The 25,936-nt window shown below is 45.2% G+C and overlaps 1 protein-coding gene and 1 long non-coding RNA gene across 7 annotated transcripts in view; one reads left to right on the top strand and one right to left on the bottom strand.

Moving 5' to 3' along the window:
- egflam (EGF-like, fibronectin type III and laminin G domains) overlaps nt 1-25,936 on the top strand; it is a 113,662-nt gene that overhangs the window by 53,978 nt on the left and 33,748 nt on the right. For 4 of the 6 annotated variants that reach the window (XM_072593333.1, XM_072593343.1, XM_072593322.1 and 1 more), the window contains 7 exons: nt 8,551-8,830; nt 16,775-16,875; nt 17,660-17,760; nt 18,423-18,567; nt 19,436-19,625; nt 22,415-22,540; nt 23,690-23,933. In XM_072593333.1, coding sequence (XP_072449434.1) covers nt 8,551-8,830; nt 16,775-16,875; nt 17,660-17,760; nt 18,423-18,567; nt 19,436-19,625; nt 22,415-22,540; nt 23,690-23,933 — 1,187 coding nt within the window. The remainder of the gene's footprint in view (nt 1-8,550; nt 8,831-16,774; nt 16,876-17,659; nt 17,761-18,422; nt 18,568-19,435; nt 19,626-22,414; nt 22,541-23,689; nt 23,934-25,936) is intronic. The other 2 variants (XM_072593353.1, XM_072593313.1) reach the window with 1 other exon arrangement.
- Nucleotides 848-17,862, bottom strand: LOC140494204 (uncharacterized). Its single transcript, XR_011963919.1, has 3 exons — nt 17,642-17,862; nt 11,980-12,108; nt 848-1,269 (listed from the first exon to the last, which is right to left on the bottom strand). It is a non-coding gene; the product is annotated as an uncharacterized lncRNA (long non-coding RNA).

Below are 25,936 nucleotides of genomic sequence, written 5' to 3'. Positions count from 1 at the left end.
TAGTACAGAAGACTTTGTGCCCCAGAAGTTGCTGCACCCCTAGTTAAGCTTTTCCAGTACAGTTACAACATTAATGTCTGGACAATATTCAGGCTCATTCAGATAAGTGCCAAAGAATATTCACTGTACACGAGTGCTTTGACATTCAATTCAGGATTAAACATCCTGAGCTATACCCTTGACCAGAAACTCAACTGGATTCTCCACAAAAATACTATGACAACAAGAGCAAGACAGAGGCTAGGAATACTGTGGTGAATAACTCACTTCCTGACTCCCAAAAGCCTGTCCACAATCTTCAAGGCACAAGTGATGGAAAACTCCACACTTGCCTGGATGAGGGCAGCTCCAATTAGATTCAAGAACCTCGACACCATCTCAGACAAATCAGTCCGTTTGATTGGCATCACATCTGCAAGCATTTATTCCCTCTACCACTCATGCTCAGTAGCAGCAGTGTGTCCCATCTACAAGATGTATTGCAGAAAGCTCCTTAGACAGCACCTTCTAGACCCACGACCACTCCCATCTTGAAGGACAAGGGCAGCAGATACATGGGAACACCATCCCATACAAATTCCCCTCCGAGTCACTCACCATCCCAATTTGGAAATATAATGCCATTCCTAGAGTGTCACTGGGTCAAAATCCTAGAACCCTAAGGGCATTCTGGGTCGATGTACAGCACATGGACTACAACCGTTCAAGAAGGCAGCTCACCACTACCTTCTCAAGGGGCAACCAGAGATGAACAATAATAGCTGGTACAGCCAGCAATGCTGGTATACTGTGAATGAATGAAAACAAAAACACCTACTTGAATGAATGATTTAATTGTGATGTGTACTTTACAGTGAGTGAAGTAGTACAATACAGTGAAAAGGGTTTTCCAGCACCGTTTTGAATAGTTTTAAAAATAAGAAAGGAAAGAAAGATGTAGCTTAAAGAGAGTCCATCAGTCCTGAGCCAGTCATCGTCAACGCCTGCGCTGCCATCCGTCCTCCACCACCTACAGCAATCTATACCGGGCTCACCAACAACAGTCACATTTCTCAGCATCGGGCCCACCTCATTGATGTTGCTGTGATGTCCTTCCACCACCAGTGCCAGACCCAACCAACGACAAAGTCTCCGATCCTCAGGCACTGTTTTTCATCGCTGGGCCGACGTTGCCTCTGCCATCTATTTTAATGCCAGGTCCTGTGCTCGCTCCGGAAAAGTAAGTGGCTCACTCGAGACCACTCTGGGGTTCCTCTCCACCGATGCCATCTGTGCAAAGAACAAGAGGTCAGTAAAAAGAAAACGAAAAAGAAAAGAAACAAAGGGAAAGAAAAGCAATCGGTGTAGATGAGCCTGATTCCACCACCATCTTGGTGACATCTTTGCAAAACGCGCTGGTTTGCCTCTAACTCACTCCGAGTTGCTAGTGCAAGAGATGGACATGTTCACATCCTGGACGACAGTTTCACTCAGGCCTAACCTCACTATTGTTGATCTGTTCATGTCAGTAATAAGCTGGAAGCTCAATACAATGGCACAGGGCGGTTTGTATTTCACTGTATTATATCTCCAACTAGCAGATCCTTCCTCTCCTGAAGGTGCTGACAATCCTCCAGTGTCTCATCTAAATGACCCATTCTTTATCCTCTTGCACGAGAGTAATAAATGGAGTGCTGGCAAGGGTCATGGAAAGTTCACTTCCTTATTCCCATCATCATTATGCTTAAGAAAATATAAGATTCTGTTCTCCAGCCAGACTAGACCTGAGCTCCATTAGGAAATAACTGGATGTCAAAATCTAACATCTCTCCTCCTACCCTGCTAAAGAACTCTACAGTTACTCTACTAAAGAACGCTTGTTAGGGGCAGCACGGTGGCTAATTGGTTAGCACTGCTGCCTCATAGCATCCGGGACCCAGGATCAATTCCAGCGTCAGGCAACTATCTGCATGTGGAGTTTGCACATTCTCCCCGTGTCTGCGTGGGTTTCTCCTGGTGCTCTGGTTTCCTCCCACAATCCAAAGATGTGCAGGCTAGGTGAATTGGACACACATTGTGTTAGGTGCATTAGTCAGAGGGAAATGGGTCTGGATGGTTTACTCTTCAGAGGGTCGGTATGGACTTGTTGGGCCGAAGGGCCTGTTTCCACACTGTAGGGAATCTAATCTAAAATAATCTAAATTCCAACCACCCCCCAGGAGTTAGCCCAGCTTCTGTCAGTGTGGTACAGGGGTGAGGAGGGGGCTGAAGGATCAGTGTGGGGGAAAGGAGCAGAAACGAAGTGATCTATGTTCCTCAACCACAGCAACAACTCAGCTGGACCCTGCTCCCTTCCCCTATCTCCACCCTCACCCCTCGCCCCTCCAATAAGGGACATTTGTCTGATGGAAGCTGAAGGGAGGATTGTGACGCCCCACACAGTCGGGCAGCACCTTTGTGTTCACATGCTCAGATACTGCGTTTGGCAGTTGCCCACTTTATTTCCCACAGAGCAGTATATCTCAGTGAAGATCAGTGCCTGAGGAGAAACAATCTGGAACTTTGGGAGGGGTGTGAAGGGTTAGTTTATGGGGGTTGGTGGAGCAGCAGATTACATTAAACAAAAAAAGTCAGTGTTTTTCTGCGACTTTGACCTCAGCAACATCTGCTGTATTACTTGTGACATTTCGATGTGTGGGAGTAGACTTCGGTAGAACTGCTGGAAGCGAAAAGGCCAGGTCTGGCAGGATGTAACTCTGTAAACACAATCCACCAAACAGTTTCTGGAACTTTCTGTTAGATTAATCAATCCCTGGCTATAACCCAGTGTAAGGGGAAAGGAGCCTCCAATTCAAATCATTCCTCACTGCAGGAAAACAATAGCTGGCCTCCCTGAGACAATGCAACAGCCCACTGCTTAGTATATGAAGTGCAGCATTCCCCACTAGTCCACTGTACCCTACAGGCAATGGGAGAAATTAAGGTCATATATACGTTTTCAACTAAATGCTGATAACTGAACTCAACTAACTTTTATCTACTTCCATTCTTCACTCAATAGCTTAATTTATGGCCTGCTTACCCCACCAACTCAGGCTGCACTCCACCACACTAACATACACTCCCAATCCCCATGATAGTCACACACTCCTACTCCCCTCTCCCTCACACTCTCTTCCTCACACTCGCTAACTTTACCTCTCACTCCTACTCTCCCCCATTGCCTCACACTCGCTGTCTTTCCCACTCTCCCTCACTATCTCACACTACCTCTCTTTCCCAGCATCCCTCACTATCTCACACTCCCTTTCTTTCCCAGTCTCCCTCACTGTCTCACACTCCCTCTCTTTCTCACTCTCCCTCACTGCCTCACATTCCCTCTCTTTCCCACTCTCCCTCACTGCCTCACACTCGCTGTCTTTCCCACTCTCCCTCACTCTGTCATTCTACAGTGTTTTCTCATGTTCCCTCCCTCCCCCTTCTTACTGTTTTCCAAATTATTTACAACTGCAATTTTAGAATCACAACTGTCTCATCTCCAGCTCTCCAAGCACCAGGAAATTTCTGCTGCTGTCAATGTGCTTAACTATTCCCTCAGCCCCTCATTTGGTAATAGTCTCCAATAAAACCGTCCTTTCTCTCACCTTGGCTGTTCACCTGGGGTGGCCCCATTTCTTCAACCCTGCCCTCCAACAAACTCATGTCACAGCTGTGCATCTTTATTGTCATTTTATTATAAGATCATTTGTTCAACTGCCTCCGTCCTGTCTGTCCCCTTCACTGGTTAAATGTTCTCTGTAACAACACGCATCTTTGAAGGACCATCTTCATCTAGTTTCACCCTCCATCTCCCCTCATGCCCGCTCTGAGCTCAACTTGACTATGGGACTCACCTCCTGTTACCTCAGCCCTATTCCCATTAAACTGCCAAGCGTCTTAAGTTCCTCATTCGCCAATATTATAAATAGCTCTCTGCAGGTGGGCGGCACGGTGGTTAGCACTGCTGCCTCACAGCGCCAGAGACCCGGGTTCAATTCCCGCCTCAGGCGACTGACTGTGTGGAGTTTGCACGTTCTCCCCATGTCTGCGTGGGTTTCTTCCGGGTGCTCCGGTTTCCTCCCACAGTCCAAAGATGTGCAGGTCAGGTGAATTGGCCATGCTAAATTGCCCGTAGTGTTAGGTAAGGGGTAGATGTACGGGTATGGGTGGGTTACACTTCGGTGGGGCGGTGTGGACTTGTTGGGCCGAAGGGCCTGTTTCCACACTGTAAGTAATCTAATCAAACAAGGTACTGCCCCTCCAAACCTACCATTTTTACTGCTCTGCTCAACAAACCAACCTTGACCTCTTTGTCCTTACAAACTGTCGTCCCATCTCCAGACAGCTTTTCCTCTCCAAAATAATGGCCACGCGATTTCGAGGCGATCTGAGGAAATTTGTTTTCACCTAAAGGATGGGAATCTGGCACTCACTGCCCATAAGGATGGTAGAGACAGAAACTCTTATGACATACAAGGAGTATTTCGATATGCACTTGCAGTGAGAGACTGTGGGCCAAGTGCTGGAAAATGGGATTAGAATAGGAAAATGCTTCTCTTTGATCAGTGTAGATTCGATGGGCTAAAGAGCCTTTTTTCTGTGCTGTGGATCTTTCAGGATTGTACGACTCTTGGGCTCTGAACATGTCACCTCCCAGATCTGTTTCTGCCTTTTCTCAAACTCCATGTTTGAATCCCTCCAATTGGGCATCCCCCGGACTCAATACAGAAACAGCTCTTATCGAAGTTGCTAATGACATCCCAAATGCTAGTGACAAAGTAAACGTTCCCTCCTCAAACCTCAATCTGCAACCATTTTCCGAGTTGACCATCCCATCTTCCTCCAGCACCTCTCCACTGCCAACCAGCTTGGTAAGACTCTCACCCTGGTCCATTCCTGCCTACTTGTAGCTGAAAAATTAATTGCAGTGGTTTCCCTTCCTGTCCCACACTGTTATCTCTGGAACCCCCAGGATCCATGCTTGGCCACATAGAAGCATAGAAATTAGGATAAGAAGTAGGCCATTCAGCCCGCCTGCTTCCCCATTCAATATGATTGTGATTAACCCCAATTAATGGGGAAACCATTAATTAATCTCCGTGGTGTTCCCTAAGTTCCCTTGGTAACAGACAGTGGCCTATTCAGCTGGAATTCATCACTGGAGCCTTTCATAAAGAAGACTCAGGTAGGGGTCCCAGACTGGGACTAGTATATGTACACCACGAGTAGTTTTTCAATAATAAACAATGTTCCTCTCCAGTGGGCTTCCTGAGTTATTACAATAATCGAGGTTGATCTCCAACTCAGTGCCCCGTTCTTGCTTCCTCCCATGTCCTTTGATCCCACTAGCTCTAAGAAATATATTTATCTCCATCTTGAAAGCACTCACTATTTTGGCATCAACTGCTGTCTGAATTCCACAGGCTCACCACTCTCTGGATGAAGAGATTTCTCCTCATCTCAGTCATAAAGTGTCTATCCCATGTATTTAGGCTATGACCCATGGTTCTGGACTCCCTGGTCTTAGGGACCATCCTTCCTGTGTTGATCCTGTCTAGACCTGTTAGAATTTTACAGGTTTCTATGAGATCACCCTGCATTATTTTAAATTCCAGTGAATATAATCCTAACCGATCAAGTCTCTTTTACTAAATCAGTCCTGCCATCCCAAGAATCAGCCTGGTAAATCTTGGTTGCACCCCCAACATATCCTTCCTCAGATATGGAGATCAAAACCGTACACAGTATTCCAGGTCTGGTCTCACCTGTACAACTAAAGAAAGACATTCCTGCTTCACATTCCTGTGTCGCATTTCCCCCTTTCCCAATCTGCTAGCACTCAGACAAAAATCTCCCTTCCTGTTTTTACTACCAAAGTGGATATTCTCACATTTAGCCCCATTATACTTCATTTATCTTGTATTTACCCACTCACTCAGCTTGTCCAAATTGTACAGAAGCATCTCTGCATCCTCCTCACAGCTCACCCTCCCACCCAACTCTGTGTCATCTACAAACCTGTAGATATGACATGTAGTTTCCTCCTTCAGATCATTCATATATTTTGGGAGGACTTAGGTATCCAAGCACTGAACTCTGTTGTGCCCCACTGCCACTCAGAGAAATGCCTGTTTCAATAGACAATAGACAATAGATGCAGGAGTAGGCCATTCTGCCCTTCGAGCCAGCACCACCATTCATTATGATCATGGCTGATCATCCTCAATCAGTATCCTGTTCCTGCCTTATCCCCATAACCCTTGATTCCACTATCCTTAAGAGCTCTATCAAACTCTTTCTTGAAAGTATCCAGAGACTTGGCCTCCACAGCCTTCTGGGGAAGAGCATTCCATACACCCACCACTCTCTGGGTGAAGAAGGTTCTCCTCAACTCTGTTCTAAGTGACCTACCCCTTATTTTTAAACTGCGTCCTCTGGTTCAGGACTCACCCATCAGCAGAAACATGCATCCTGCCTCCAGAGTGTCCAATCCTTTAATAATCTTTTACATCTCAATCAGATCCCCTCTCAGTCTTCTAAACTCAAGCATATACAAGCCCAGTCGCTCCAATCTTTCAGCGTAAGATAGTCCTGCCATTCTGGGAATTGACCTTGTGAACCTACACTGCACTCCCTCAATAGCCAGAAAGTCTTTCCTCAAATTTGGAGACCAAAACTGCACACAATATTCCGGTTGCGGTCTCACCAGGGCCCTGTACAGCTGCAGAAGGACCTCTTTGCTTCTATCCTCAATTCTTCTTATTATGAAGGCCTGCATGCTATTAGCTTTCTTCACTTCCTGCTGTACCTGCATGCTTGCCTTCATTGACTGATGTACAAGAACACCTAGATCTCGTTGTACTGCCCCTTTACCTAACTTGACTCCATTTAGGTAGTAATCTGCCTTCCTGTTCTTGCCACCAAAGTGGATAATCACACATTTATCCACATTAAACTGCATCTGCCATGCATCCGTCCACTCACCTAACCTGTCCAGGTCACCCTGTATTCTCCTAACATCCTCCTCACATTTCACCCTGCCACCAAGCTTTATGTCATCAGCAAATTTGCTAATATTACTTTTAATACCTTCAACTATATCATTAATGTACATTGTAAAAAGCTGCGGTCCCAGCACTGATCCCTGCGGCACACCACTGGTCACCGCCTGCCATTCTGAAGTGGAGCCGTTTATCACTACTCTTTGCTTCCTGTCAGCCAACCAATTTTCAATCCACGTCAGTACTTTGCCCCCAATACCATGCGCCCTAATTTTGCTCACTAACCTCCTATGTGGAACTTTATCAAAGGCTTTCTGAAAGTCCAGGTATACTACATCCACTGGATCTCCCTTGTCCATCTTCAGAGTTACATCCTCAAAAAATTCCAGAAGATTAGTCAAGCATGATTTCCCCTTCATAAATCCATGCTGACTCTGACCTATCCTGCTACTGCTATCCAGATGTGTCGTAATTTAATCCTTCATAATTGACTCGAGCATTTTTCCCACCACTGAGGTCAGACTAACTGGTCTATAATTCTCTGTTTTCTCTCTCCTTCCTTTTTTAAAAAGTAGAACAACATTAGCCACTCTCCAATCCTCAGGAACTGATCCTGAATCCACAGAACATTGGAAAATGATCACCAATGCATCCACGATTTCTAGAGCCACCTACTTCAGTACCCTGGGATGCAGACCATCAGATTTCTTCTTACTCTTTGTTTCCTATCTGCCAACATTCTCTATCCATATAAATACACGATCCCCAATTCTATGTTGTTTTGTTTTACATGCAAATCTCTTATTCACTTGTAATTGCACTAGTTACAAGTCAAGCCCCCGCTCCCCTATCCCTGTAATACTGTATTTCCCATGGCTAATCCACCTAGCCTGCACATCTCTGGACATTATGGGGCAATTTAAGCATGGGCAATCTACCTAACCTGTACACCTTTGGACTGGGGGAAGAAACTAGGGCAGACTAAACCAGAAACCAGAAACCAAAGGAAACCCACACAGACAAGGGGAGAGTGTCAAACTCCACACAGTCAGCCGAGGGTGGAACCGATTCCAGGCCCCTGGCGCTGTGAGGCAGATGTGCTAAACAATGAGCCGCTCATTAGTTGGGCCCAAAAAACTGGAATTCATTCTTAAATCCCTGTCTCTCTTTCTCTCTCTCCCTGGCAGCTCAGTTCTGAAGAAGGGTCAACAGACCCAAAACGCTAAGTCTGATTTCTCTCCACAGATGCTGACAGACCTATTGAGATTTTCCATCAACCCCTGTTTTTTGTTTCAGTTTCCACTAAAATGTATTTCTTTGATCAAATATTTGGTCATCTCTACAAATTGTGTGATGCAGTGACGAATGTCCTGTAAAATTCTTTGGGACATCTCATTATACTTTAATGGTTTTTATTTTAATTCACTCACTGGGCTTGAGTGTCGCTAGCTGGTATCTCCCTCATACAGACCAAGCCTCTAACCTCCTTCCTCTCTCTCTCTCTCTCTCTCTTTCTCTGTGCACCTTCAAGTCACTCTCTGTCTTACAGGCAAAAAGCAAGAACTTCCAGGTTGAGACTCGGCTCCAGCCAGATTCCGCCACCATCCCAAGGAGACCATCTCACATCCACACACCCACTGCTCCAGATGCCAGCGTATCTCTCCACTCACAGGGGGCAGCTGGTCGTGTCCTGGACATGGCATGTGAAGATGCCAACTGTCCAGGCGACAGCTTCTGTATGAGTGACTATGAGAGTGGAGGGTCCAGGTGTCACTGCAACTTGGGGAAAACTGGGGAGCAATGTAACAGAGGTGAGAAAAAATACAGAACCTGCACAGAATTTATGTCAATTTCCATAATATTGAAATGAGTTTCATACAATTTACATTTAGTTTGCATGTAATTTACATATTGTTCACATATAATCTACCTTTGATTTAATTTATTGTTGTCACATGTACCTAAGTACAGTGAAAAGTTTTGTTTTGCAATACAGGCAGATCATAACATACAAAGACACAAAGATCATAGGGTGAATGAACAGAGTGAGGAATACAAGGTTATGATTGCAAAGAAGCAACATCAACATTAGATTTTGAAATTTGAGTGGTTTATTCAGAAGTCTAATAACAGTGGGGAATATGCTGTGGGTACATGTGTTTAAGCTTCTGTATCTCTGCCTGAAGGAAGAGGTTAGAAGAGATATGACCAGGTGGCAGGGGACTTTGATGATGTTAGCTGCCTTTTCACAGCAATGAGAAATACAGATGGGAACAATGGATGGGAGAAAGTGAGGACCGCAGATACTGGAGATCAGAGTCGAAGATGCTGCCTGACCTGCTGTGCTTTTCCAGCACCACACTCTCGACAATGGATGGGAGGGTTGGCATGGTGATGGACTGGGCGTGTTCACAACTTTCTGTAGTCTCTTACGGTCCTGGGCAGAGCAGTTATGTACTAATCTGTGATGCATTCAGAATTGTATGCTTTCTATGATGTAACTGTAAATGTTGGTGAGAGTCCTTATGGACATGCCAAATGTCCTTAGCCTCCTGAGGAAGAAGAGGCACTATTGTGCCTTCTTAATCGTCACATCAACATGGGTGGGCCAGGACAGATTGCTGTTAATCGCAACTCTGAGGAATTCGACGCTCTCGACCATCTGCACCTCAGCTCCATTGACGTAGACAGAGGCATGACCTCCACGTTGTTTACTGAAGTCGATGATCAGTTTTTTCAGTTTTGCCGACATTGAGGGAGAGACTGTTATCTTTACACCAGGCCACCAAGCAGTCCATCTCGTTCCTGTATTCTGTCTCGTCATTGTTGGAAATCTGGCCTTCAAAAGTGGTGGTATCATCACCAAACCTGTAGATGGAGTTCAGATGAAATTTGGCCACAGAGTTGTGAGTATACAGGGAGTATAATAGGGGTGTGAGTACGCATCCTTGCGGGTCCCTGCTGTTGAGGATTGGAGGAGGTGCTGTTGCCAATCTTCACTGATCACATTCTGTGGGGCAGGAAGCTGAGGATCCAGTTGCAGAGGGCAGAGCAGAGGCCTGGGTCTCAGAGTTTGGAGATTAGTTTGGTTGAGATTATAGTGTTGATGGTGGAGCTGTACTCAATTAGTAGAAGCCTGACATAGGTATCCTTATTATCCAAATGTTCCAGGGCTGTTTGTAGGGCGAGGGAAATGATGTCTGGTAGGCCCTGTTGTGCTGGTAGGCAAATTGCAAGGGACTGAGGCAGGCTGGGAGGCTGGAGTTGATGTGAGCCATGACTAACATGTTGAAGCATTTCATAGTTATGTAGGTCAGAGCCACCGGTAGGTAGTCACTGAGGTGAGCTGCAGGTGTTTTCTTGGCACCGGGATGATGGTGGTCTTCTTGAAGCAGGTGGGCACTTCAGATTGTAGCAAGTAGAGGTTAAAGATCTGAGCGAATATTCCCACCAGCTGGTCCACACAGGATCTAAATGCACGGAGGCAGACTCCATCTGGGCCAGTCAATCTTTGTGGGTTCCCTCTCAAGAAAGTCGATCTGCCTCAGTGCAGGAGTGACTGAGGGAACGGGGCAGTCAGGGGTGTTGGGGCAGGTGACATTGTTTTGCTGACCCTCTGCTCGAACCAAGCATACAAAGCACTGCTCACATCAGGGAGGGATGTATTTTTGCCCACTATTCTGCTCTGCATCATTTGTATCCTATTATGTCACGTGGGCCTTGCCACAGACTGCGACTGTCCCTGTCGTTAGTTTGGGTCTCTAACGTAGACTGCTATTGCCTTCATTTATTCATGTGTAGTTTATATGCAGTCTACATATATTTACATATAATTTACACATTTTATATTGAATATATAGAGATTTGCATTTAGCTTGCATAGAACGTATAAACATTTACATAGAATTTACATAGTTTACATAGAAAATTTGCATGGAACTTACATACATCTCAGAAATTGCATATTCATAATGTCATAATTGCTATATTGTATTGCATTATATTCACATAGATTTACCAAAGATTTATCAAAGTTATTTATATTGATTTATTGTTGTCACGTTCCAAGATACAGTGCAAAGTGTTGTTTTGCATGCTATTCAGGCAGAGCGTATCATACAAAGTGTGTCAGGGCAGCAGAATTGAATGCAGAATATAGCGTTACAGCTGCAGAGAAGGTGTGGAAAGAGATCAGAGCTAACATTTGAGAAGTCCGTTCAAAAGTCTGATAACAGCGGAGAAGAAGCTATTTTTGAATCTATTCATACATGCATTCAAAATTTTATATCTTCTGTCAACTGGAAGAGGGTGGAAGAGAGTATAAACGTGTGGGAGGGGTTTTTGATTATGTTGATTGATTTCCCAAGGCAGTGGGAAGTATAGATGAAGTCAGTGGATAGAAGGCTGGTTTGTGTGATGGACTGGGCTCTATAGAATTATGTAATATTTGCAGAGAATTTATAACCTGAAAACAGATGAATGAACTCAATAGGTTAGTTTATGCTCCCATGAACTTCCACATTTCCCTCTTTATCCAGCTATAGAAACAAACAACAAACGCTCTTCTGAGTCATCAACCTGTTTTTATAGAAACAAGCCTCCTCCTACCCTCTTTTATCTTGCCCTATCAGCAATAGCTCCTCTTCCTTTCACCCCTCATGTATTTGCTGAGTTTCCTTTAAAAACATGCCACCTTCCAGCAAATGAAAATAAAATTCTGCAGATAATGGAAATTTGAAGCAAAACCAGAAGGTGCTGATGAAACTCAGCAGGTCAGGCAGCATCACATAGAAGCCCTACAATGTGGAAACAGGCCATTCAGCCCATCGACTCACACCAACCCTCTGAAGACCATCCCACCCAGATCCACCTATCCCTGTTACCCTGTGTTTCCCATGGCTAATCCACTTCATCTGCACATCCCTGACGCTATGGAATTTGATGTTGCCAATCCACCTACCTGCACGTCTTTGGAATATGGGAGGAAATCCACACACACACAGGGAATAATGTAGAAAATCTTCACAGACAGTTGTCCGAGAGTGGAATCGAACCTGGATCCCTGGCGCTTTGAGGCGGTAGTGCTAACCTTGTGGAGAGAACGACAGAATTAATGTTTCAGCTCCATGACACTTCTTCAGGGTTGGGAATTATGATTTGTAAAAAAACACCAATGCCCTTGGGGGCTACTATTGACCAGAAACCGAACTGAATGAAACATAAGGTGAGGACTTTTTATTCATTTATGGGATGTGGACATCACTGGCTAGGCCAGCATTCATTGCCCATCCCTGGTTGCCCCTTGAGAAGGTGGTGATGAGCTACCTTCTTGAACCACTGCTGTCCATGTGCTATAGATAGACCCATAGTAGCACTAGGGAGGGAATTCCAGGATTTTGACCCAGCGAGACTGAAGGAAAAGCAATATATTTCCAAGTCAGGATGATGAGTGGCTTCGAGGGAACTTGCAGATGGTGGTGATGCCATGCACCTGATGTTGTATGTTTCTATGATTCCAGTACAGGGAATGTTTACATCATTAATTTGAGTAAGCCTGACCTTTTATGATTTGATTCTTTTTTAAATAAAACCAGTCAACTCATCACCTTTTCTTGAATGAATTGAGAGGTTTTGTACATTCAGGAATGATGGTGTCAGTTTGACTGGACATTTTTGTCCAAGCAATCCATTTAAGTGACATCCTCAGTGCTTGGGAGCCTCCTGTGAAGTGCTTCTGTGATGTTTCCTCCGGCATTTATAGTGGTTGGAATCTGCCGCTTCCGGTTGTCAGTTCCAGCTGTCCATTGCAGTGGTCGGTATATTGGGTCCAGGTCGATGTGGTTATTGATTGAATCTGTGGATGAGTGCCATGCCTCTAGGAATTCCCTGGCTGTTCTCTGTTTGGCTTGTCCTATAATAGTAGTGTTGTCCCAGTCGAATTCCCACTACTATTATAGGATAAGCCAAACAGAGAACAGCCAGGGAATTCCTAGAGGCATGGCACTCATCCACAGATTCAATCAATAACCATATAGACCTGGACCCAATATACCGACCACTGCAACGGATAGCTGGAACTGACAACTGGAAGCGGCAGATTCAAACCACTATAAATGCCGGAGGAAACATCACAGAAGCGCTTCACAGGAGGCTACCAAGCACTGAGGATGTCACCTAGACAGGGGACGAAATGTCTGGAACACAAATTCCCAGCTTGGTGAACATAACCACAACAACGAGCACCCGAGCTACAAATCTTCTCACAAACTTTAAATCCATTTAAGTCAATGCACCCCTATTAAAGTACTGCCAGGTCCATAAACCAATACCTACAATTGCAAGAATGGAAGAAAACAGAGGAGTAGACCATTCAGCCCATCAAACCCACACTGCCATCCATGATCTTTACTTCATCTCCACTTACCATCTGCTCCCCCTTAATTCCCCAGAGATTTCACATCTGATCAACCCAGCCTTAAATATTTTCAGTGATGGAACTTCCACATCCCTCTGACAGTGAGAATTCACAACCCTTTTAAGTGAAGAAATTCCTTCTCCTCTGAGATCAAAATAATTGGCCCCTCATCCAGAGACTGTGCACCACCTCCTCCCTCCACACCCCCACGCTCCACCTGTTCTAGATTCTACTGATCAGCATCTGTCAGTGTGTAATGATGTGTAAATTTATGTGTGTACATAGGATTTGGGAGCATGCTCTCAAGTATTCTTGAATATCCCCAATGGCTGCCTTTGTCTGTGTCAAAGGTTCCTGGGTTCACATCCCCTGTACTAACCATTTGCACATGATTCAGGCTGATGTAGCAGCTCTGCATTTTCAGAGGTGCTGTCTTTCAGGTGAGACATTAACCTGAGACCTCATTTACCTTCTGTGTGGAGGTAAATGTTCCCAAGAGAATAATTCAAAAAAAAGCAGGGATTTAAACGACTCTATATAAGACCAGACACTCCTTCTACCAAAGCATCTGGAATTGCTTGATGGAGCAGTGCAGAAGGAGCTTTACTCTGTGTCTAACTCCAAGCTGTACTTATTCTGAGAGTGTTTGTTGGGGACAGTACAGAGGGAGCTTTACTCTGTCTCTCACCCCATGCTGTACTTGTCCTGGACTGCACCAATTTTAATTTTTCTGATTTCGGGTTTTATGTTTTTGATCACTGGCACCACCTGCTGATGATTCGGACAGTAGCAGCAGATTGAGTTCTGAAAGACAGACAGTATTAAGGTGTTTGGAGGTGTGTTTGGAAGTGACAATAGTAATTTTAAAAATTCATTCGCAGAATATGGGCATCACTGGCTGGGCCAGCATTTATTGCCCATCCCTAATTGCCCGGAGGGTAGTTAAGAGTCAACCACATTGCCGTGGGTCTGAAATCACATGTAGGCCAGACCAGGTAAGGATGGCAACTTCCTTCCCCAAAGAATATTAGTGAATCAGATGTTTTTTTTCCAACAATTGACAATGGTTTCATGGTCATCAGTAGACTCTTAATTCCAGATTTTTGTTGAATTCAAATTCCACCATCTGCTGTGACATGATTTAAACCTGGGTCCCCAGAACATTACCTGGGTCTCTGGATTAACAGCCCAGCAATAATACCTCTAGGCCATAGCCTCTCTCCCATGATTGAGTGTGATAAGAAAGGTGGACAGTGTGATTGAAAGAAGGGCAATGTGAGAGGAAGGGTAGTGTGTTTATGACAGAGGGTAGTGTGATTGGGAGGGAGGATAATGTGATTGGGAGGGAGGGTCGTATGATTCAGAGGGAGAGTAAGGGGTAATAAGCAAGTCCCCTTTCAGCCTCCCCTACAATCAATATCTGAGCACAGAGGATTGTGGGTAGCCTTCTCCTAAAGAGGGGCTCCTGTGTAGCCACTAGAGGGCCATGTGTGGGCCTCATGCTGATGCCACTGCTATTCAACTAGCAGGGGCTTTACTCTGGAATCCACCTCCCCTAACGTGCCAGTGATCCATTCCCGACAACTACAACTCTCCATTGAGCCCACACTCATCCCTGTCCATTGTAATACTGGCCGTGGGCACTGCTCCTGATGGCGCTGTTGGACAGCCTCTGCCCCTGATGGGCCAGCTGTTGTTTTGGGTATGGGAATTCTGCAGTATTGGAGGTTTGATTGAGTTGTGTAGCTCAGTGCCTATTTTCTTTGTAGCAGCATTGGATTTCTTGGTTTCACACCAAATCTTCCAACCTGTGAACAGAGCCTCACACCCTTAACGTTCCCCTGTTCCCAACACTAAACTCCACCAGCTACTGCATTGGTATAGCAACATCTATGAACTCAGCACATCCCAAAACACTTTCAGCCAATTAGGTACTTTTGGCATTGATCACCATTATAACATGGGAAGCAAGACAGCCATTTAGTGCCCAGGAAGATCCCATAAATAAGAATGAAGCAATAAGCACATACTCTTTTATTTCTCCTGAGCGACATTTATTGAGGGATGGAAATTGGGCAGGAATCTGGGGAGATCTGCCCTGCTTTTCCTCAAAGTGATCTTTTATTTCCACTTGAGAGGACAGGGGTTCCAATTTCTTGTTGGAAAGATGGCATTTCTGTTTGTACAACGCTCCCTCAATATTGCACTCAGATTCTCAACCTGGAGTTTTATCTTGTTTCTGTTTTGTAACTCCAGCTCCCTCCTCCTCCTCGTGCTTCCTTCATCTTCCCACAAGACCCACCAGAGTGTCCCCTATTCTAACTCATTGGGTACTAACTGTGAACTTGGATTTTGGTCAAACAGAACATGAACCTTGCAGAACAGAGAGACAAATTTCCAAAGCTTTTCATCTTGCACATATCAGGACACAAGAATGTCATATTTCAAAGAACCGCAACAATTTATACTCTAGGAGAAAAGAGTACTGATTGGTTGAGGCATTGCTAAGCAGAAAGCAATGGGAGGAGCCACATGTTCCTCAGAGTCCCTGTAAATTCAAAAAAATGGTGAAAGGGTCCTGCACATATTCCTTCATTTGCAGTGAATGTGTTCTTGGGTATCAATGGTTAAAAAATGCCAGTGACATGACTCTCCTATCAGAAATATTTAACGTCTCTAGAACCCCTCATTTACACAGTCATCTCTTCATTTCACACTGAAAAAACTTGACATTATCCAGGGCAAAGTAGCCTCTTGATAGGAATCACATCCATTCTCATCCCCACTGATGCTCAGAAGCAGCATCTACAAGATGCACTGCAGAAATACATCCTTAGCACCAAAGCACCTTCCAAACCTAAAACCACTTTCATCTAAAAGGCCAAGGGTAGCAGATACATGAGAACACCACCACCAACAAGTTCCCCTCCACTCACCATCCCGACTTGGAAAAAGTGCTTAAGTGTTGCTTGGTCAAAATCATGAAACTGCCTCCCTCAAGGCGTTGTGGATCCACCTATAGCACATGGACTGTAGCGGTTAAAGAAGGCAACACCCACAACCTTCTCAAGGGGCACCTAGGGACGGGCAATAAATGCTGGCCCAGCCAGTGATGCCCAAAACCCATAAATGAATTTCTTTCAAAAATCTGCTGTGTCCAATCTGAACCAGTCAATTCTGATCTAGTCACTTTCTCTGATGTCCAAGGTTTTGACAACTTGCTGCCTCACCTAGACAGTAACAAGGCGAAATGAAGTGAAGTGATGAAGAGCCTTTGGCTGGACCCTGTGCACTGTTGTTGATGTAACTGACACATTTTCACTCCTTTCACCCCTCTCAGATATCACTGTTCAGTTCCCAAAGTTCTATGGTTACTCCTACCTCACCTTTGAACCTCTCAGGAACTCCTACCAGAAATTTCAGATAACCATTGAGTTTAAGGTGAGTCTAACTGTGCAAAAAAAACATCTGCAGAAAACAAATTGCAATAGATCCATGAGTGTGTCAATAAAGAAGCAGTTTCAAGTATTTTACTGTTGTGTAAACTTGGAAATATTATATTTAGTTCCTATATCTAAAGTATTGATATAGACTGTGGATATCTGGGGCTCAAGCTTGGATCCCCACAAACCCCAGGCTACCAACTTGAGAATTTGTTGTTTCTTCCTACTTTCTGTTTGCTTCCTTTTAATGAATGTCATGACTCCAGCTGATTTGAAAACAGTACTGACAATTCAGATCTCTGAGTGAAACCTGACTTGGTAGATCAATGGTTCAATTTTTTTTTAGTTGATTATCCACATAGGAGGATGCCATTCAGCTTCTCGGGACTGTTTCACTATTCAATGAGATCATGACGGATCTGTGGCCTTATTATAGATTAGTGGTGCTGGAAGAGCACAGCAGTTCAGGCAGCATCCAAGTAGCTTCGAAATCGACGTTTCGGGCAAAAGCCCTTCATCAGGAACTCTGTTTACCTGACTTTAGTCCATATCCCTTAATACTTTCACTTAACAAAAGTTTATCTATCCAGATTTAAAATTAACAACTGATCCAGCATCCATTGCCAATTGTGAAAGAGAGTTCCAAATCTCTACCACCTCTTATTGCAGAAATACTTCCTAATATCTCTCCTGAACAGTCTGGTCCTAATTCTCACACTATATCTATATTCTCTTTACCCTATCTCCTGATGTTCATTCATTACCTTGTCGAACTCGTGCAGGCTGATCTCGACGATGGTTTGCTGTTGTACTGCGGAGAGACAGAGAATGGCCACGGAGACTTCCTGTCTCTCGCAATCATTCGTCGACGCCTCCACTTCAGGTCAGACTTTTCCTTTGAAAATACTACTGAGAAAGCTGTCCTGCATTTACACAGCTCCATGGCATTTATAATACCTTCCTGCATTAACACAGCTGCCTGCGATTTCACAGCTCCCTGTATTTACACAGCATCTTATGTTTATGCAATCCACTGCGTTTACGTAGCTTCTGAATTTATACAGATCATCCCCGCATTTACACAGCTCCCTGCATTTACACAGCATTCAATGTTTATGCAATCCACTGAGTTTACACAGCTCCCTGCATTATACAGCTCCCTGCATGTACACATTATTCTATGTTTATGCAATCCACTGTGTTTACGTAGCCTCTGAACTTATACAGATCCACACACTTCTATCACTATTACGTTTATACAGACCCTTGTTTCCATTTCCACCCCACAGTCCATTGCATTTAACAGTCCCCTGCATTTTCATAACTCCTATATGTAGACTATCTCTGCATTTACAGAACTCTTGGGCTCACAAAACCTCTGCATTTGCACACTGCCGTCCCGCAATTATATATCCCCTGAGTTTGCACAGCCCCGGCATTTACATGGACATCTGCCCTTTACACGGCTCCTGAGTTTATGGCTGGCTGCACATTGGGATTATGAAAGATGCTGTCAATGCAAATCCTTCTTTTGTTTCCTAACAGGTTTAATTGTGGCACAGGGGCTGCAGCCTTGGTCAGTGAGAGCAGGGTACAGGCTGGGCATTGGCACACAGCCACTATCTACAGGCATGGTGTCAATGGCTGGTTACGCCTGGACAATGACACCCCAGTCACTGGCAAATCCAAGGTAACCTCCAGCATCTAGACGTAGGGGCAGGTGGTGGAGGGACTGGAAGGGTGATGGTGGGGGAGGGGAGAGAGGAGGGGAGGGATGGGAATGGAGGGAAGAGAGCAAAAGAGAGACAGCAAAGTAGAGTTTGGGAAAATGGAGGACAGGAAAAGGGATTGGGGGAAAGAGGGTCATTATAAATGAGGATTGGCAGAGAGGGAGAGGGGGGGATGAGTTATTGAGCAAAGAGACAAGGATGAGGTTTATGAGGGAGTGGGGAGAGAAGGGTGATGGGTAGGGATTGAAGAGTGTGAAGGAGTCGTGTAAAAGGAGTCAGGAGGGAGAGATGGAGGGATGGCATGGGGATTAATGTAGGAGAGAAGATGAAATTAGGAGGGTGGGAGATCAGGAGGGGAGAATAGAAGGAGTAGAAGGCAAGAGAAGGGGAACGGGCGAGAGGGAAAGATTGAAAGATAGAGAGGAAGGTCAGAGAGAGTGGGAGTTTGAGAGGATAGGCAAAATACTCACAGTTGAGAGTACAGGAGAGTATAGAGCAGGGAGTGAGTGAGGAAGATAAAGGATGGGGAGAAGTGGAAGGGGCGAGGTAGAGTAAGAGAGGTAACACAGGAGGGAAAGAGGAGAAAAGGAAGAGGTGAGGGAAAAAGAGTAGGGGGAGAGAACAGAGAGTGAGGGGAAAGGGAAGTGGTTAGAATCATTAGGGTGTAATGGTTTTAACTGAGGATTGGAATGGAGAACAGGAAAAGGAATTGATAGAGAGAAGAAGGGGGTGGGAGGAGATTGCTGTTACTGGGGTTGGCAGGTTTGCATGTTACATAGGGCCCAGTGGGATGCAGCACCTCACTCTGGGCTTTGCTGTTCCTCGCAGGGACACTACACTAAGATCACGTTCCGGTCACCATTGTACCTTGGAGGTGCACCAAGTGCCTATTGGTTGGCCAAGGTGGCAGGGACCAATCGGGGATTCCGAGGCTGCGTCCAGTCACTGGTCATTAACGGCAGACGGATCAACATGCGAGGCTGGCCCACAGGCCAAGCGGTCAGCGGGGCTGACGTTGGTACGTGTGGGTGGTGCTGGGAGAGAGGCTGGATGCTCTGGGCTGGGTGACTCAGTATCAGTTGAGCTGTGTTAACAAACCTCCTGGAATCACCATCAGCCACAGTGATAAGGGAAAAGGTTTTGGCAAAATCACAGAAGTGTTATGGCACAAAAGGGAGCCATACGGTCCAATGTGCTTGCACCGGCAATGTCCTTGGAAGGCCACAGGTCTTACATAATCCCAGACATAGGAGGACGATCAGGCCATTCAACCCTTCCAGCTTTGAATGGACTTAATTCAGTTTTAAGATTGCCACCTTACTCTGGACAGTTCCACTGTTCTCTCATCAGAGAAAATAGTTTCTCACTATCTATAGTGTTGAATCTCATCAGTGTCATAGAACATAGAACATAGAAAAGTACAGCACAGAATAGGCCTTTTGGCCCACAATGTTGTGCCGAGGCTTAATTCTAATGTTAAATAAAATAACTTAACCTACGCACCCCTCAATTCACTGCTGTCCGTGTGCATGTCCAGCAGTCGCTTGAATGTCCCCAGTGACTCTGCTTCCACCTCCACCGCTGGCAACGCATTCCATGCATTCACAATTCTCTGCGTGTCACTAGGTCAAAATGCTGGAATTCCCTTCCTAAGGGCATTTTGGATCTACCTACAGCACATGGACAGCGGTTCAAGAAGGCAGCTCACCACTACCTTCTCAAGGGGCAGCTTAGGGGTGGGTAATAAATGGTGGCTCAGCCAGCACATCAGTTTTACTTCCATGAACGTGAAAAGCCCCTCCCATCGTCCTGATCTTGAATCGAATGCTTTTTCTTTTCTGCAGGAGGGTTCAGACTTTAATCGGGTCCTGGCATCGCAGCGTAAGAATGAGAATTCCTTGAGCCTCTTCAGAAATTTGCTGAGACCAGGCTCATGCAGTCGTAGTCTGAACTCCACTTCCTGTCTGCTCCCACCACCTTAGATTTCCTTGTCAATCATTAGAAAGTTTAGCCTTGAATGTATTCAATCAGACAAATTAGAATATCAGATTAATGAACATCTAACAGAATTAATTCCTCCTCATATGAGTCCTAAATGGGACATCTCTTCTTCTGAAACTGTGGGGTCCTAATTCCTCGAATCCTCCATGAGAGGAAACATAATCACAGCACCCTCCCATAAGACTATCAAACATAGAGTTGAGGTAGGCTATTCAGCCCATCAAGTTTGCCCTGTCATGCCCATCTGATCCTCAACTCCGCTTTTTTTGCCTTTACCCCATAATCCTTGATTCCCTTACCGATTAAAAATCTGTCTACCTCAGTCTTGGATATACTTAATGACCCAACCTCTACAGCCTTCTGTGATAAAGTTTCACTATCCTCTGAGAGAAGAAATTCCCCCTCATTTCCGTCAATAGTGTAAATCTGAGATGATGCCCTCTGGCCCTCGACTCTCCCACAAGGAGAAACAATCTTTCTGCATTTGGCCTGTCACATTCTGACAAACCTTACACATTTCAGTAAGGTCAGCTCTCATTCCTCTAAACTGTGATGAGTACAAACCCAAAATACTCATCTCATTAAATAACCCCCTTTCGGGAATTAGTCTACTGAACAACGTCCACAGTTAAGTATATTCCTCCCAAATTAAAGAAATCAGTACCCTGAGTGTAGTCTTAATAATGACCTGTACAATTGCAGCAAGACTACTCAAACCTTCTCTTTGATAAAGTCCAACTTGCCCTTTGCCTTCCTCCTTATTTGCTGTACCTGAATGCTAACTTTACATGCTTTGTCCAACGTCACCCAGATCTCTCTGCACCACAGAATTCTGCAGTCTCTGCACTTAAGTAATATTCTGCTTTTCTATTCTTTCTGCTGAAGGGACACCCTCACATTTTACCACATTATACTCCAGCTGCCACATCTTTTGCCACTGACTTTGTAGCAAATTTAAGAAGTATTAATAAATTAAACTGCAGAAGACAATTGCAGGAGTTTAGTCAAGGGGTGATCCTCATCCCCCCAGATAATTGCACACAAGTAGATCCCATAATATCTCCTCAGGCAAATCTTTGCAGATGTTATGAGGAAGGGGGGAGGTGCATTTGATTGTGGAACCACTCCATGGGAAATGGGTCTTGTCCAGTCCTGTAGTATCTCGTGTAGTGACTGGGTCCGAAGATCATTTGCTCAAACTTCAGATCTGAAGGACAGATAATCCAGGCTGACATTTCACTTGTTAGTGCTGGATGAGTGCCACTCTGCCAGAGGAACGGGTTTCTGGATGCGATGTTAAGTCTAGCCCCTAGCTGCCCTCTCGGATGGAGGTGAGAGCTAAAGGTGAGCAGAGGAGTTCTCCATGTAAGGTCAGCAAGATGGCAGGATGAGAAAGGATTAAGAACCAGTCCAATGTGTTCAAATTTTGTTTGTCTTCTAATTGGACGGAGGGACAATGTATCTGCATCAGGTGGCTTTGTGTTGGGGGAGGAGGCATTGGGGTACGTCATGTGACCAAATCTCCAGGAATGAATCCAGTACAGTTGGTAATCCTATTGTCAGGCCTTACTTTACTTATTGTTCTGTGGGATTCTCCAGGATCATTTCTGGACTTTCCAGAGATCTTACTGGTCCAGCTCAGATACAATGCCAATCCTGTAAATCTCCGTCGTCATGGTTACTTTACATGCAGAGGACTCCCCTGAGGTTACTGCTTATCCAAACCTCACACAGTGTCCCCTCTGTCCTCCTGCCTTCACCGGAACCTCTTCCAATCTCCTGAAATCAGTGTTTGCATTTACCTAGGGGAGTGCAGCGCTGGATTGTGCAATAGGGTTTCCTGCATCAACAGTGGGAGCTGTGTCCCCCACAGAGCTGACTCTTACCTGTGTCTGTGTCCCAAGGGTTTCCGAGGGAAGCATTGCGAGGAAGGTATGTGCTCCCCACCCAGCGTCTCCCTCCATACGTCATGCTGGTTGGTATTGTTGATGGATCTGTGTGTGAATCTGAGTGTGCAAGTGAGTGTGTGTCACTGTGAGATTGTGTGCCTGTCAGTGTGACAATATCAGCGAATGTGTGTCAGTGGCTGTGAGAGAATGTGTTGGTTAATCTATGTCAGTGAGTGTGTCATTGAGTGTGTGGGTATGCATCAGCGAGTGTGTGCAGATGTGTGTCAGTGAGTATGTCTCTGGGTCAATATGTGTATCAGTGAATCCATGTGTCAGTCAGTGAATATGTGTGTGTGTCAGTGACTCTATCTGCATATGTATGTCAGTGATTGCGCACGTGTTTGTGTGTGTGGAGGGGGGTCAATGAGTGGGTCTGTGAGTGTGCTTATGTGTCTGTATGTATGTGTATGTATCAGTGAGTGTGTCTGTGAGTATGTGCGTCAGTGAATGCTTGTGTCTGTCTACATGTGTATGTATCAGGGAGTGAGTCTGTCGGTATGTGTGTCAGTGAGTGCTTGTGTCTGTCTATATGTGTGTATATCAGTGAGTGTGTCTATGAGTCTGTGCATGTGTCAGTAAGTTTGTCTGCATGTATGTGCATCTGTGGGTCAGTGTCTTTGTGTGTCAGTATATGTGTGTGTGTGTGCGTGTGTGAGAGAGTATCAGTGAGTGTGTATGTGTGTCTATTGTGTGTAGGTTTATGGGGAGTGAGGTTGAAGCTTAATGTGGACCTGAAACCAGCCCTGATGAGCACAAGGTATAAAGCTTCACCTTAGTGCCTCCTTTTAGCAATGTTTAAGTGTTGTAAAAACCCACCCTGCTCATTAATATCATCTAGGGAAGGAAACTGCCATCCTTCCCTGGTCTAGCCTGCATGTGACTCTAGACCCACAGCAATGTGGCTGACTTGGAAATTGCCGTCTGAAATTGTTCTGGCAACCATTTAGTGCAAGAGCAATTAGGGTTGGGCAACAAATGTGGGCAACACCCACATAACCATCGATGAATTAAGATCATTCCAAAATTCAGAATGTAAATCTGTTCAGATTATATATCTGTTTCTGATGCAAGAACTTTACAATTTATAACTCAAACCTCTGCTCTTTGTGTTTCCAATGACTCTGTGGCCTAGCTTTCACGTTGGTGGTCCCACAATTCAATGCTTCAAGAATGTCCTACGCTGGCCTGCCTTGGCCAATGGAGCCCCAGTATTACCTCTCCTTCATGGAATTCCAGATCACCTTCCGCCCTGAGACTGCCAATGGGGTCATCCTCTACAGCCACGATACCTCCAGTAAAGACTTCATCTCCCTCAACTTGGTGGCCCGATACGTGGAGTTTCGCTTCGACTGTGGCTCAGGAACCGCAACCATCAGGTCAGAGTTCAATTACAAAACGCACAGTGGGCTGTCCTGACCACCAAATCCTCATCACCCCCTCCACCATGTATATCAAAGGTGGGACTCAGTTTGCTCAGTCAGGACATTTACGATGCAGAATGATACCATCAGTGCGGGTTCAATTCCAACACCGGCTGAGGTTACCATGAATGACTCACCTTCTCAAACTTTCTTCTTGCCTGAGACATGGTGACCCTCTGGTTAAACCGTCCCCAGTCAGCTCTCTTGCTAATGAGAGAGCAGCCCTATCATTTGATAAGCATTTTAAAGCAAAGGGGGTTCATGAGATGGTTCATGTTAGTGGGAATTATAGCTCTGTGCTTGGAATTCCCTCCCTAAAGGTACAGTGGGTCTCCATACAGCACATGGACTGTAGCTAAATACAAACCATGGACATCACCTGATGAATGGGGTATTGTTCTGAAAGCTTGTGATTTCAAATAAACCTGTTGGACTATAACCTGGTGTTGCTGGATTTCTGACCTTGTCCTGCCCAGTCCAACGAGGAGAAAGTGAGGACTGCAGATGCTGGGGATCAGGGCTTAAAAATGTGTTGCTGGAAAAGCGCAGCAGGTCAGGCAGCATCAAAGGACAAGGAGAAGGGCTTATGCCCGAAACGTCGATTCTCCTTCTCCTTTGCTGCCTGACCTGCTGCGCTTTTCCAGCAACACATTTTTAAGCTCTGCCCAGTCCAACACCAGCACCTCCACATCAAGGGCTAAATATTGACCGGGACACTGAGGAGAATCTTCCTGCTCTTCCTCAAAACAGTGTTAGGAAATCATTCATCCCAAACCTGAGAAGACAACTGGGATCAGGGAAGAGGTGGTTACTCTCTGTGACAGCACAATGTTTTCTCAGTGCTGACTCAATGGCACAGGATTTTGTTAAAATTGGTTTGACCAGCTCAGCTGTGTTAACCATTTACCAGTGACTCAAGAAGGTAGCTCACCACCACCTTCTCAAGGGGAAACTGAAGGTGGGCAGTTACATTTTTTTAAATTCACCCGTGGGTAGCAGGCTGGGTCAGCATTTGTTACCCGTCACTACATGTCCTAAGAAAGTGGTGGTGAGCTACCTTCTTGAGTCACTGGTAAATGGTTAACACAGCTGAGCTAGTCAAACCAATTTTAACAAAATCCCGTGCCATTGAGTCAGCACTGAGAAAACACTGTGCTGTCACGGAGGGTAATCACCTCTTGCATGATCATAGTTGCCTTCTCAGGTTTGGGATGAATGATTTCCTCACATTGTTTTGTGGAAGAGCAGGAAGGTTCTCCTCAGTGTCCTGGTCAATATTTAGCCTTTGATGTGGGGGTGCTGGTGTTGGACTGGGCAGGACAAGGTCAGAACTCCTACAACACTAGGTTATAGTCCAACAGGTTTATTTGAAATCACAAGTTTGGAACGAAACCCCTTCATACGTGACATCCTTGGTTTATATTTAGCCCTTGGTTAACACATTAAAAGCATTACAGGGTCATCATCACATTGCTGTTGGTGAGATCCTGCTGTGTATAAACTGGCTTTAAGTACTTTGAAATATTCTGGAGTGCTACTCCAATGCAAGTTCTGTCATCCCTTTCTTGTTAAAACTGACTCAGGAAAATTTCATTGACAGGAAAGATTTTTACTGCTACACAGGGAATAGGAACAGGAGAAGCCCCTTCAGCCCCTTTAATCTATTCCACAATTCAATATGTTCATGGCTGATCTGTTTGTGTTTGGAATTCTACATTGCTTTACATGACATGATGTTGAACTCTTTTTCCGTTGCCTTTGCCTCCATGCCCATTTCTTTTCATAAGAGACCTCTGTCTGTCCCACGGACTCCTTCACCCACCTCCACATGCTCCTTCCAACTGGATCTCTCCCTCTGGCCTTTTACCTGCACTCCACCTGTTCATCAAGAGCTGCCAATGTGACATTGGTGGCCTTAATTTCTCTGTGCCAGTCTCCCACACCCACCCCCCCACCCC

Source organism: Chiloscyllium punctatum, chromosome 2 (genome assembly GCF_047496795.1).
Source record: "Chiloscyllium punctatum isolate Juve2018m chromosome 2, sChiPun1.3, whole genome shotgun sequence".
NCBI classification, from domain to species: domain Eukaryota; kingdom Metazoa; phylum Chordata; class Chondrichthyes; order Orectolobiformes; family Hemiscylliidae; genus Chiloscyllium; species Chiloscyllium punctatum.
This window is presented reverse-complemented; position numbering and strand designations above follow the sequence as displayed.